Source organism: Ruditapes philippinarum, unplaced genomic scaffold, assembly GCF_026571515.1.
Source record: "Ruditapes philippinarum isolate M1 unplaced genomic scaffold, ASM2657151v2 ctg2356_1_1_1_1, whole genome shotgun sequence".
NCBI lineage: Eukaryota > Metazoa > Mollusca > Bivalvia > Venerida > Veneridae > Ruditapes > Ruditapes philippinarum.
In genome coordinates this window covers 164,970-180,078 of record NW_026858859.1, presented here as the reverse complement: position 1 = coordinate 180,078, position 15,109 = coordinate 164,970, and the positions used below count along the sequence as shown (strand labels likewise).

The window sequence follows — 15,109 nt, the reverse complement described above, 5'->3', positions numbered from 1 at the left end:
AATAATGTCATTCAATGCCTCAACCTCTGACTTGTCAATTTTCACCTCTTTCTGTCTTGCCCTATCCTCCTTCTCACTAAAATATCTTCATCCTCACTACTAAGGATCTGGTTAGAAACCCCTCCTCACTAGGTGTCTTCTTACAGCCAAAACTAAGCAAGTGATCTCTGGACTCTTCTCTAGAAAGTTTACTCACAACCTCACCCAAACGTAATACCCTTGGAGCGTTTGGCTCTAGAACCGCCAATGCTGCTGTAATAATGTCACACACTTCTCAAGATGTCCAGGAGAGTTCACATGCCGGTCCTTCATCACCACATTTGACCATGCATTTATAAAACACTTTATAATCACTGACATGTGAAGTTCTTCTTTTGTCCAAGTATAAATCGGCGTCACCCTTTGAATTAAAATTTATTCTCAATTTTAAATGTTATTCTAAACAGAACGATGGACCAAAGTCTGAAGGTGTAATATGTCAGTATAACCGTGCCAACTTAGAACGTGTAGTTTCCCTCGTCAAGTGTGGTCGTCTTTCTTTAAGAGGTGCAGTCGAGGAATTTTCAGTTCCCATGTCCACACTGTCTGACCTAGTAATAGGACAGGTTTTCAAAAATGTCAGTCCTGGAAAGGTTCCCCCGTTAGAGGTTGAAAAAAAAATAATTGAAAGAATTAAAGAAGCCTGGAGAATGGGATTCGGAATAACAAGAACGCAGCTATATATGAAAGTGTCCCACATTGCACTTACAATGAAGATGAAGGCACCGTTCCGGTAAAGACTGACTTAAACACCCAATCATTATCTCAAAATCCAGACTTTGAGTGGTGAAAACTTGTTCATTGTTAAACTATACATTCCTTACAAATGTGCAATAATAGTCACTAAGTTAAAAACATAATGGACAAATTAACAATGCCTCTAAACAGTCATTTCGGCATGAGGTAACTCAGGTAAGTTATTCAGATCGGTAGCCAGACATCTACAACAATACACCACACCTGATAACTGAAGTTAGCAAATATATCGATATAGATATATAGATACTGCATGGTCAGTGTTTATCAAATGACCTTTACGAAAGTTAATGAAGTGCTATATCAATAGTATCTTAGAGACCACATTGTCATCGCACAAAAAAGAGAAGTCTACAACAAATGCATTGTATATGCTAAAGGTCTGTTTGAGGCAGGGGACAGGCGACATTCTCATTTCACCTTTGACTTCAGCCAGAATTTATCGCTACTACACCATTCAAGACATATGGGACCAACTTATTTTATTACATTGCGCAAAGTGCAATTGTTTGGTGTACGCAATGACGGAACATCAACACAATACAACTTCCTTAATTGTAGACGAGAATGAGACTATTGGCTCTGATGGCACTCAAACTCACGGACCAGTATGGTGGACTGGGTGATAGAAAGGGACCATGCGGAGGGACAAACAATTTCACATGATAACTGCCCAGGTATTTTTGTAATAAATTCTTATATATATATATATATGATTTATAGGAAAATGGCGTTTTTATATTATTCATCACTCCATGCTTTATACATTGAACGTGCATGCATGCACGTGTGCATAAATTGTAAAAACACTGTTTTGCTACCAATTAGGTCAATACTTTAATCTACTTTGGTGTTTATATAAATAACTTTTAATAGCACTTTCTATCGGTTCGTACACATAATATTAATTATATGATCAATGTCGTTCATAGTCAATTAGTTATCAAAGAAATACAACCGAGTTTGTTCTTAAATTCAATTAGTATAAACTATTCTAAACAATTAAATCTTCAGCATGACGTCTGCTAAGTTTATCCACTTTGCTCCAAAGTTTTAAGAAGCATTGTCAGTGGTCTTGGAACCTGGTGAAATTGCTGATTTTAAAGGCTGTTAAACGTTTTCCTGCATTTGACGCAGGGTTAATAATAATAAAAGTTGGCAACCTCAACACAAGTATTCACTGATATTCAGTATATTATCATAATAATAACAAATATTGATGATTTTAATGTGAATTTGCATTTTAACTATAGGCCAGATTTAATTACCAAATCTAATTTAACTCAACATGGTATATAGCAATTATTTTAATGTTTACTGTTTTTATTTCTATTTCAGGACAGAATAAAAACTACTATATGCTGGGATATCTAATGTGGCGTGTTCTGTCTGGACGTCAGAAGATAGACTATATGATGCAGATACCTGGTCACGCTCGCTGCCATGTTGATGCTGGCTTTGCCTACATAAAACAACTCTACTGCAGGACAAGACATGGATGCTCTTGGCCAACTTACAGATATCGCAGATATCTATACAGCACAGTTCGGCCCTATGTGCGACCTATATTTCAAGATGAAACATGTCCAGGAGAGTCTTAGATAAGTTTTTACTAAGACACTCATGTTACCATGGCAACGGATAGGAAGATTTTTTTATTTTATTACCTAATGGTTTCTGTTAACAAGTATAATGAATATATTACAAACTACATGTATACCTAGTTGTACTTGTTTCAATTGCTTATTAGTTTTATATGAGGTATATTGAAAGATTTATTTCTACATGGTTATGTACATGACAGTGCCTTATTCTTAAGGCTGTATCTCAGGTACCTTTTGAGATAATTTCAAAATTTCTTGCATTCTACAGGAAAACGATGATACTTCAATAATTGTTCAAAACCTCAAATTCGATATTTTGGTCATAATTGCAGGTTTTTCTGGAGAACAGCTCATATATATATTTGACATACATAGCAAAATAAAGGCTTTTCCGGTTAAATTATGATTGAAATTATGTCTGACAATTTTAACCAATTTCAAAATGACCACTGGTGTAGAATTAAAAAAACAAATACGAATTTATGACAACTGGTAGACAAATTGTACTTTTGGAAGAAGTTCGAGAAAAAATAACATTTTTAGATAAATAATCTAAATTCTGAAAATATTGTTTTAGAGTTAAGTACCTTGTCACATATTGTTACTACTGTTACCTTGTTGATAAGGTAAAATAGTAAAAATATCAATTCTTACTTCATAAAAACTTTAATCAGAAATATGGAACCAGACACCGGTGTGAGTAGGACACTCTCCATATACTTTGCAAGCTAAAAGTGATAAAAATGAGCTCATTTCCATTAAGTTTTTATGCTTTGGAAATGATTTGAGGTTAACTGAAAGTAATATTCTTAACTTCATCCAAGAACAAGATATACTACTCTTTTAACGTAACAAAAATTGTTTATCAGAAGAAATAAAGAATGCACTTTTGCCGTGTCATTTTGATTATTCTTCATTTTCTTGGTATGACGGACTAAGCAACTGAAGAATAGACTTCAAGGGCCCAAAATAAGGTGGTGCCTTTTATAAAAGACTATACCCCGAGGACTTCTGTGACAAATAATGTTTTGACTGATTGTCATTGCAGGCTAAAGCAGTTAAGACTTAACCACATAGATCAGGGAAGATTAGTATGGGCCGCACTTGTTTGGCATGAGGAAAAAATGAAGGAACACTTATGTTGCATGAAAAACGGGTATTTACTGAAAATGCCATAACTGACATAAATTAAAATTATTACACAAAAACATGTTATATACAAATTTGATATATAGAAAGAGTATGGGTCTGATGGGTTCAAAGCACAATAACTATTATTCAAAAAAATAATTTGTTTCCATAAAACAAGATAACAATTTTAAACTGAAACAAAAATACAAACAGAATCTGACACAAGTTGTCATTGGTTTAAGGAAAATGTTACTAAGCAAGCCTCTGGTTCTGGTTTATATCAAATGACAACAAGATTCTTTTTATCACATTACTAAATTGAACAAAACAATGCGTTTGCAAATTCATTGGAAATAACCAGAGCCTTCCAGATCAATGTCAAAGCAAAAATAGCACTAAAACATGTACTACAATTTATAATCTATATCTAAATCTAGGGACAGGTAAAAATAGCCAGCCCTTTTAATATACAAAAGATGTGTACATAAGGAATAAGTCCCCTACCGGTTAGAACCCCAGCAACATTCTGAAGGGCAATTGGTCATTGAATTATGCCAATGAATGAATGAAAGACATTAATAAACTTTAATCTTTTGAGTTCTTAGCTTGTCTGTATCTAGTAATGTGTTAAATTTCCCTAATTATGTTTATAGAAAAGATAATCAAAATATCCAATTTTCTCAGGATAAATATGTATAACTGATGTTTCAACTTTTCTCTATTTTAAGTAAATTTGTTGGAAAAGTTCCAATGATTTTAAAAGTGATCTCAGGAAACAGTTTTTAGAAACAGAGATGGACCAACTGACAGAGACTCTGAGGGTAAATCTTTAAACATCCCTGGTTGTGACCAGAATATAACATTTTTAAAAGCAAAATTCTTAAACTAAGAGGAGATAACTCTTGAAATAAAGATGCGATGCTAGACTTATGAACATTGTCATACATGATGTGAGTGTAACAAAGAACAACTATGTAAAGTTTAAAGAAGATACCATTTATGGTCACAAAGAAGTATGAAAAAATAACAATTTTCAAATATACCATTTGTATTAATTTGTTACCATAGTAACACAGAAGAAAATTTAAAAAAAAGTTCAAGTATATTTCAAGTTAAAAATGAAAATAATCATGGAAACACATGTCTTATAAATCTAATCACATATAAAGTAGGTGTAGATAATGAATGTCTATTTTAAATTTGAAGTAAATTCATGGAGAAAAATAAGAAAGTTAAAGAATGAGCAAGAGAAATTCAAAGTTTAAGGAGGAGATAATTCTGGAAATATGGATGCTAGATTTATAACCCTTGTTATATAATTATGATGTGGGAGTTTGAAGTAAATGCTATAAGAAATGAAGAAGTAAAATATAATAATTTCTAGAAAAAAATCTAAGTTCAAGGGGGATTCTGAAAATAGTCAAACTAGAGTATTGAACGTTCTCCCAAATGACTTGAGAGATGATAAGACACATATATATGAAGTTTAAGTTGATACATTAACCTTTTACCCCATGAGCATATTGTGAAAAATGGCCGTTTTCATTGAAAAGCCTCCTGTTACAAGTTCAAACTGCTATGAAACTATGAAAAATGCTTCAATACTGATGAAACTTGGCACAAAATGTTGACTGGACCATAGCCTCTGTAACAGCATGCTCAATCATAAATTTCCTGTAACCATGGCCACGTCTCAAAATTGCGAAAAATCATATTTTGCATTGTTTTTTTTTGTTCATCAAAACTGATTTCAAAGTGCTGCAACTTCTCAATGAATTGAGATAGAGTAAAAGGCTTTTCAGCGTCGGTTACTAGTTACCCTGAGATCGACCTGAGGCCATTTTTAGCTTGTCACATGTCCAAAATTTTCTTGGCAATGAGGGGGACTGCTGCCACCCTTCAAACGCCCCAAACAGAAGGGGGCACATCCCCCTTCTGGCAACCACCTGATGTACCATTTTGATTGGGGCGGCGCTGAAAAAAAGTGGTCACTTTTTTAATAACATTTCTCAAACGAAATACACTGTTTGAGGCCTGAAAAAGGGGGGGGGGGCAAAAAGCCGTCAAAACACGTCTATATGACGGAAAAGGTTAAGAAATAAAGAAGTTATAAAAAAGAACATTTTTTTCATGAACATTCTAAGTTCAAGGGGGGTAATTCTGATCATTTTTGTGCTAGAGTTGTAAACCTTGTCACATATGATATGGATGATGATCAGAAACATATATTTAAAGTTTGAAGTTAATACCTTACGAAACAAAGAACTTTAAGTGAAAAAGCGTAAAATCTTGAATCAGAAATATTGACGAGGTCACAGATGCTTGGTGAGTAGGACAGCTCTCAATATATACCCTATAGTCAAGATTAAAATGATGTGTATAATCTCCATACTGCCATCTATCCATATTTTAAGTTTCATAACAATGTTTTCAGTTCTTTATGACTAATCACAAATATTATCATATTTGCCATGTTTTAAGCCTATTTGTTGCCATAGCAACCGGTTTGTTCAACATATAAAGAAAAGAAAAAGACGTGCATAATCATCAGACTGCCATCTATTTCAAGTTTCATAAAAATATTTTCAGTACTTTTTTCATTATCACTGGGTCCAGTTTATGTGTTAAATTAGCCATATTTTCAGTCTATTTGTTGCCATAGGAACCATAGTTTTTTAACCTACATGTAGGAAGAAAAGAAAGACAGACTGCCATCTATCCATATATCAAGTTTCATAAAAATATTTTCAATACATTTAGTGTTATCGCGAGATCCAATTTTGTGGATGGACTGACAGACGGACGGACAAATGGACGATAAACCTAAAGTCCCCTCCATTTAAACCGGTAGGGGACTTATAAGATTGGGTATGGTTCTTAAACAGATAACTTCTCCATGTAATCTAATAGTATCTGGTCTATAAAGATTCAAGTTCACTCTTCAAATATATCATCAGTTATGATTGACAAAATTCAAGTGTATGGACAATAACTCAAAAATTTAATATTGATAAAAGTAGAAATTCTGAAGCAATACACTTTTTTCTCAATGAAATTTATCTGTCTATGCAGTTTCAAGTTGATATATTCAAATATGCAATACTTTTTTAGATACCTCCACTAACAAAAATAGATGATCCATAGACCAAGCTGATTCGTGTATTCCCATCTTACAACTTTATTATATAGGAGGTATACAAGAGACCAAACATGTAATTTGTTTATTAATGCATATAATTGTTGAGAGACAGAATACTGTACCATATACTTAAAAGCTGATCTGTTCAACGGAAACTGTTATAATTACTGTAAGTAACAAAATATTAACTAGAAATGTGTCTATAGGACAGTCACATGAATGCCCCAACACTCGACTGTTTCGTCAGTCTACTGACGTTCAGCAGGACAGTATGACAATGGAAAATCTACATGCCTCACCCCTAAGTGGTTGAGAAAAAACCACATCCCATTTCCCGATGCTGACATCTTGATTTTTCCCAAAATTAAGAATTTCAAATGTCACTTTTTTTAGTATGCTTAAAAGAAAATTAATCAAACAAAACCAAGGTTGCACAACTACACATGCTGACCAACAGGCCTAAAAAGATTTATGACTCTAGGTCAGATAACTTATCAGTTAAGCAAGACACAAGTTGAAAACTACAAATCATTTACTAAGGGCAATAACACACAAATATTGAACAAATCCATAAGCAAACCCCTAAGTGAATAACCAACATTACTGAAAAGTTTCCTGACTCCAGGTCAAATACATTTAGCAGCGCTACGACAAAACAAGTTGAAAATTGCAAATTTATATTAGGTCAATGGCAATAACTCTAATGAATTTATCCACACACAAAACCCCAGGTGACATGCTGATCAACATTCCTGTAAAGTTTGTTGATTCTAGGTCAAGAACTTTTAGAAGTACACGTGACACAACATTTTGAAATGTTTCTTTACTAAGTTAAGGGCAATTTCTAAATAAATTCTAGAAAGATATATAAGCAAAACCTTAGGTGAACAACTTAACATGTTGACCAACATATCTGTAGTTTCATGACTCCAGGTCAAATTCTTTTTGGACTACTGTGACAAAAGTTTTAATGTAAATTTTAACTAAGTCAAGGGCAATAACTCTGACAAAACTGAATTAATCCACACACGAGCACCCATGTTCACGTCACATGTTGATCAGCATTCCTGTAAATATTGTTGACTCTAGCTCAAGAACTTTTAGAACTACTTGTGACTCAACATGGGAAAACAAATCTGGAAACAAAGTGATTCCTCGGAAACATTATTCACAACAAAATAACATGAAAATTGCCAACTCAGTTTCATTGAGTCTGTACACGAGGGATAATGAATAAGTGCAACATCCCTCATGCCCCCTAACACCGTCTTGAGAGGTACTCATCCACACACCCACCCTCACACGAATGCACAATGTAAATACCATATCATAATAATGTTAACTACAATAACATAAAGTTCATATAAATGAACACCATTAGTGAGTAACAATAGTATCATAAAGTTTAATGAGATTTATAAGGGTATGTCCATGCTTTAGGTATATAGGCTCCCGACACAATGGCCATTGGTGGAAAACCAAGTTGTTGTGGCTGGCTAGTGCTTAGTTGAGCTGTTCCCTCAGCTACCTGACCAGGTTCCACCGTGAGTATTTGAGCTCCACTTCCAGCAGAGCTGGTCTGAGTTGTTGCAAGAGGAAGTTGAATATGTCCTGTGACACCAGATGAGACTTGAACCTGGATTGGAAGATGGCCCTGTGGTGGAGCGAATTGGTGAAGAGCTTGGCTCAAGTGGGTTAACTCAATAGTCTGTGTGCCTTGACCCCCTGAAGTCTGAATCTGAACCATTGTCGGAGTGCTTTGACCAATTCTTGTAGAAACATATGCTTGGTCTGTACTCTGAGCACCAGACATTTGTCGGAATTCAACTGATTGTGTAAGTTCGCTCATGGCTTGTGTAAGTAGATCAGCTGCTTGTGAATCTTGAATATCTTCGCATTTTTCAACAACAAAAGTAGGTTCGTTGGCTGCATTCATGTGTTGAATATGTAAGCCCTCTCTCTTCAGTCTATCTTGAAGCAATGGCGCAATCTCTGGATGATGTTTTCGCTGATGCTGGAGCAACTTCGCTTTACTAGCATATTGTTTGTGACAGTGTTCACATTGATGTGGCATTGTTGTGATGCTCCCCACTGTCTGAGAGTATGTTGGGTTAGGTACACCTGGTATTTCATCAATGTTTGTTTTCTTGCGGGCACTTTGTGGTAAATCTGAGCCCGGGTGATTTTTCAGTATATGGGCCTTACGTTTTGAGCTAGATTTGTAAACTTTATCACAATATTGGCAGTAGTAATCACGTTGTGTCTTCAAAATTGGTAGATTAAGCTCAGGAACTGATTCTGGTTTCAAATCTGGGTGTCTTTTTGCAATATGATTTACCAACATTCCTCTACGTTTAAATCCAAGCAAGCAAAGATGACATTTATAAATAAATCTGTGGTATTCTGTTGGTGAAACCTTTGGAATAAATTTATTTGTTTTTGGCTTCAATGCTTTCATTCTGTCTTTCTCAACCCTGTCTGCAGAGTGCATTCGTTTTATATGTTCTTTCAGTTTGTCTTTTCGTTTAAATTGACGTCCACAGGTATCACACATGAATTCTCGAACGGATGAATGTCGAAGCATGTGTAATCGTAATTTGTCTGCCCTTGGAAACACCTTATCGCAAACTGTACATGGATATGACCTGTTAGTATGGAAACCTCGAATATGCTTCTTCAAAACAAGGAATTCAATGAAAACCTTATCACAGTGAGGGCAATTAAAAGAGCCATTGGTATTTGCATGAACCAAACTATGTTCTCTCATTGCTGATGTCTGGTCAAAACCTATATGACATATAGGACACTGGTAGTACTTGGCTGTACTGTGAATCTTCATATGACATGACATAGCCGAATTATTCATAAATCTTTTGAAGCAAACAGAACATTGAAAGGGTTTGTCCACATCTTCTCCATGACACTGATGGTGTTTCGCAAGGCGATCAATTGTTGCAAAAGATTTAAAGCAAACTCCGCATCTGTGCTTCCGACCTCTAGCAAAATTCTGGATCTCTGAAAAATAATCCAGACCAAAGTTGGCAGAGGATTTGGGAGCTCCATGTTCTGCTACATGATTAATTAAGTCCTTTTTACCAAAGAATTGACGCAAGCAGCCAGGACAGCCAATTTGTTGAACCTGAGAAGGTGCATCTGTCTTAAGTCCAGCTTCACTTAACTGAGCAGCAAACCTAGCATCATCTAAATCCTCCTCACTATGTGACAGAAAATGTAAATTTAAAAGTGTGATATTGCTAAATGCCAGGTCACATGACCGACATTCTAACTCAGAAGCTGCTTCCTCCAGTGTTGTTAATTTGTGTGAATGATTATGTGATGGTTTTCTCAATGAATCTCCACCATGCCATTTTTGATACTTCTTAAGTGTTCTGAAATAGCAAAACAGTTATTAATTATTTCATTACAATTATGACATGTTCAATAATTTAAATGTGTTTAACTATTTTTTTAAATTCAAAAGTATTGAAAACACATACATAAAAATACATGTAATAGGAAAGAAATGACATTATTATCTAAACACTTCTGTAAATATTCTTACTTTTGACAAGCAATTTTTTTTAATTGAAATCCCCTGCTACTAGTATATAATACAAATCACTTAAATGAAGCTTTTTAGCAATCAAATGTATAGAAGTGAAAATGAATTTGTTATCTTCACTTATAATGATACAATCCCCATAACATTGGAAAATGTCAATAAAAAAAGGGTCAAAAACTAAATGATATTTTTTGTTAGTTATAATAATAATGATAACAAGGCAGTCTGGGTACAGCTAAATCCCCATCCGCAGCAGACATGAATGTGTACTGCTTGATGTTTAGTCAACAATGACCTTGATGTTGGGCCATGCATATTATAAACACATAGTCTCATGATAGTAATTATTTGTGCAAAGTTATTTAAAATCTTACATTTGATAAAGTAAAACATTTACGGAGAACATTTAACCTTGACCTTGGGGAGTAGCAATCTGGATGTTGGGTTCTGCACATCATGTCATAATGGTGATCACTTTTGCCAAGTAATCTTAAAAACATTGCAGCGGTTTAAATATAATGGAGCAGACACAAAATGTAGACACTTGACCTTTTGGTGACCTTGACCTTAAGGGCAGCAACCCAATTATTGCACTCTGCACATCCTCTCATAATGGTGATCACTTGTGCTAAGTTATTTATTTTTTAAATTCAGCGGATTAAAGTTATGGAGCGGATATGAAATGTAAACTTTTTAACTTTTGACCTTTAAGTGCGACCTTGACATTGGGGGTAGCAACCCATTTATTGGACCATGTTTCAATGCTGTATGCCAAATGTCAAAAGGCTATGATAAATAGTTGCTGAGAAAACTGTTACAAAAATTTCCTACCATTGACCATTAATGTCGCAAATTTAACTAAGTCAGTAAACAGGAAGTGGATAAGCGACAACCTGAAATCGAATCCTACAGTATGAGACCATGTGTCAATGCTGAATGCCAAATATCAAGAGGCTGTGATAAGTAGTTGGTGAGAAATCTGTTACGAAAAGTTTTTCCCCACCCACCGCCCGACATTCACCATTCTATAACCCGGGTTTGCACCAGTGCAACCTGGCAAAAAATCAAGCAAAAGTCCAGGTCAAGGTCAATTATGAGTGAAGGTAATTTTCAATCTTGTCAACTTGACCGTCTTGTCCAAAGGCCTGTTGTGTCAAACAAGAGCAACATCAACAACGCTTTGGCTAGCAATAACTCAAACAAGAGGGCCTTATGGCCCTGAATTGCTCACCAGAAACAACAGTTTTCACTAGAAAAAAATGTTTGAAGGTTTTTAAGTGACCGTAAAAGAGGCCAATGAAATTAATATGAGCCAATTTATAAAAGACTACCTAAGAATGCTACAACAGACAAAGTGTGCTGCCATCATCCCTCAATTAGTTCAGTAGAGAAAGATGTTTAAATGTTTAAATGTTTTTCTATTTTTAGCACTAGAGGCCAATCAATTTAATATGAACAAACTTGATAACATACCATCTAAGAATGCTACAGGCAAAGTTTGGTGATCATCCATCAATTAGTTCAGTAGAAAAAGATGTTTTAAGGTTTTTCTATTTTTAGCTCTGTTGACCCCTAAAAGGAGCCAATTGAAATGATATGAGCAAATTAATGTGTGACTCTCACAAGGATGCTACAGACCAAATTTGAAGTAAAATAGCCCAGCAGGTTCAGAGAAGATGATGAATGTTGATGCATGACGACAAAAAACTGACACTGGAGCAACCCCCTTTGATACTAATATCTCACCCTGAACCTCCAGTTCTGGTGAGCCAAAAAGTCAAGCTAAAACTAGAACCGCCACTATCATGGCGTGAATACCCCCGCATACCACTTTGTCAGAATCAACAGTGGCCATTTAGAGCTCAAGGACAACCTCCCTGCCAAATCTGAGGTTACTAAGACAGTGCATTGCTAAGTTATGTATTCTACATGCTTCAAATGTGAAAATGTCAAAATCAATACATTGCGGACAGGACATTCTTTAGCAATTGAGAAGAAAAGCGTTTTTTGTCAAGGTCCCTGTGACCTTGACCTTTGACCCAGTGACCTCAAAATCAATAGGGGTCACCTTATAGTCATGATCAACATCCATGCCAAATATGAAGACTGTGGGTCAAAGGAATCTTAAGTTAATGGTTGGACAAACTTTTTGACGTCAAAGTCCCTATGACCTTGACCTTTGATCCAGTGACCTCAAAATCAAAAGGGGTCATCTACTAATCATGATCAACATCCATGCCAAATATGAAGACTGTGGGTCAAAGGAATCTAAAGTTATTGGGCAGACAAACTTTTTGAAGTCAAAGTCCTGTGACCTTGACCTTTGACCTGGTGACCTCAAAATCAATAAGGGTCATCTACTAATCATAACTAACCTCCATTCCAAATATGAAGACTGTTATTTGGGGGAAACTCAAAGGAATCCTTAAAAATCATAGGGGTCATCTACTTGGGCGGACAAGCAAAGGATCTTTTTTTTGAAGTTTTTGAAGTCAAGGCCCCTGTGACCTTGACCTTTGACCTGGTGACCTCAAAATAAATAGGGGTCATCTACTAATCATGACTAACCTCCATGCCAAATATGAAGACTATGGGTCAAAGGAATCTAAAGTTATTGGGCGGACAAGCTTTTTGAAGTCAAGGCCCCTGTGACCTTGACCTTTGACCTAGTCACCTCAAAATCAATAGGGGTCATCTACTAATCATGACTAACCTCCATGCCAAATATGAAGATTATTGGGCGGACAAGAAAAAACCGACGGACAGCCGGACGGCTGGACAAGCTGATTCCAGTATACCCCCCTTACAACTTTGTTGTGCGGGGGTATAAATATCATCATGACATATGTTAAATCTTCTGGACGGCAACAGTTTAACTGGAATTACAACCTGACTGTTGCACTAGCTCAAAATTTTTCTTTGAAAAAGTCAAGCTTAAGAAAGCCTTTTTTGAACAAAGGGTCTCACTTAAAACAAATCTTAGATAGATTGTGATCCTCATCCCCATATTAAAATAACATTCCAGCAAAATTCAAGAAAATTGGACAAATAATAATAATTCTTAGATATGGATCCAAACTGACGGACTGACAAATGATCAACACCATTTCAAAATCCCTCTTCCAATTGTTTTATTTATTAAAAAGAAGTTGTGCTAAATTTTTCCTATTAACATACACCCCGAAATGAATATGTTAAAAGTTAAAACAAATAGTACATACTTGTTAAGATATATGTTAGTAGATCGTTTTTTCCAATGAAACATGCCCGAAGAAGTCATACTATTCTCAGCTGATCCAAGCTCCTGAAATTAAATTATACATGCAGTTACTATTTTATTTTCGAAATAGCAAGAAATTCGATGTCGTTTTTAAATTCCTTTCAAATTTTTCTGCAAACTGACGGACTAAAATATATAATTGTGAGTGATCTAACAAAAAATATCAAGATACTACTTCACTTCATGATATCTATTAAGTATGCTAACAAGACTTGTAATGCCTCGTGGCTGGGCCAAGTAAAGGAACCATGACCTGTGATTTATATATTTTTTATATTCTCAGTATGCCTTATTATTTCAAATAGTGTCAATAAAATGACAAAGATATGACCAGACACAATCATCAATGTAATATTTTGGCATCCAGGTATAAGCTTCACCTTTCTAGCTGTCAACTGAGTGTTTGCAGATGACAATTCTTCCTAATGTACTTGAAAACTATGCCTACCGGTAGTTATTTCAAATTCCATCTTTTAATGACAGAACTTGTGACAATAAATGACGTTCAATGCTGTGTTTGTCACAAATTTTGGCATTCCAGTGAAACCATGACTTTTGTACATTTTGTACTTCTAAACAGACTCTTGTCTTAAGAAGCTACATATTTATGGATATTTTTTTCACAATCAATCCAAAAATAATGCACAAAACATGACCATTTATTCACAATAATAAACTTTAAAATGCACTACACATGCTGACCAATATTCCTTCAAAGTTTCATGACTTTAGGTCAAATACTTTTTGATTTTCATAAGACACAAGTCAAAAATTGTAAAATTTTTACTAAGTCAAGGGCAATAACAGTAAAAATATTGAATAAATCCACAAGCAAACCCAAAGTGAATAACTACACATGCTGACCAAAATTCCTGTAATGTCTCATGACTCCAGGTAAAATACTTTTTGGGCCAAGCGTGACATGATTTGAAAATTGCAAATTTATACTAAGTCAAGGGCAATACCTTTAACAAAACAGAATTAATCCACAGTGTACAGCTTCACATGCTCATCAAAATTCCTGTAAAGTTTTTAATTCTGGCTCAAGCATTTTTAGAGGTACACATGACACAACATTTTGGAACAGTTTTTACTAAGTCAAGGGCAATTGCTCTACAAATTCTGAATAAATATACAAGCAAACCCCCAGGTGCACAACTGCACATTCTGATCAACATTTCTGTTTCATGACTTAAGGTCAAATATTGTTTGGGGTATGGGTGACACAAATTGTAAATTTTTACTTAGGTTAAGGGCAATTACAAATACTGAATAAATGCATAAACTATCCCCAGGTGCGCAACTACACATGCTGACCAACAATTCTGTAAAGTTTCATGACTAGTTCAAATAATTTTTGGGCTATGTGTGACAAAAGTTGAAAATTGCAAATTTTACTAAGACAAAGTTAATAACTCTACAAATACTGAATAAATGCACAAGATAACTCCAAGGTACTCAACTACACATGCTAACCAACATTTCTATACAGTTTCATGATTAAAGGTCAAATACTTTTTTGGGCAACGTACAACACAAGTTGAAAGTAGAAATTTTTTACTAAGACATGGCAATAACTCTGCAATTACTGAATAATC

General features: G+C 35.0%; 1 protein-coding gene across 5 annotated transcripts in view; it reads right to left on the bottom strand.

Moving 5' to 3' along the window:
* Window positions 1-6,566: 6,566 nt before the first annotated feature.
* Window positions 6,567-15,109, bottom strand: part of LOC132754503 (PR domain zinc finger protein 10-like) — a 68,546-nt gene continuing 60,003 nt past the window's right edge. For all 5 annotated transcript variants that reach the window (XM_060745140.1, XM_060745139.1, XM_060745144.1 and 2 more), the window contains exons 18-19: window positions 13,453-13,535; window positions 6,567-10,058 (exon numbers count right to left, since the gene is read on the bottom strand). In XM_060745140.1, coding sequence (XP_060601123.1) covers window positions 8,075-10,058; window positions 13,453-13,535 — 2,067 coding nt within the window. In that variant the 3' untranslated portion in view covers window positions 6,567-8,074. The remainder of the gene's footprint in view (window positions 10,059-13,452; window positions 13,536-15,109) is intronic.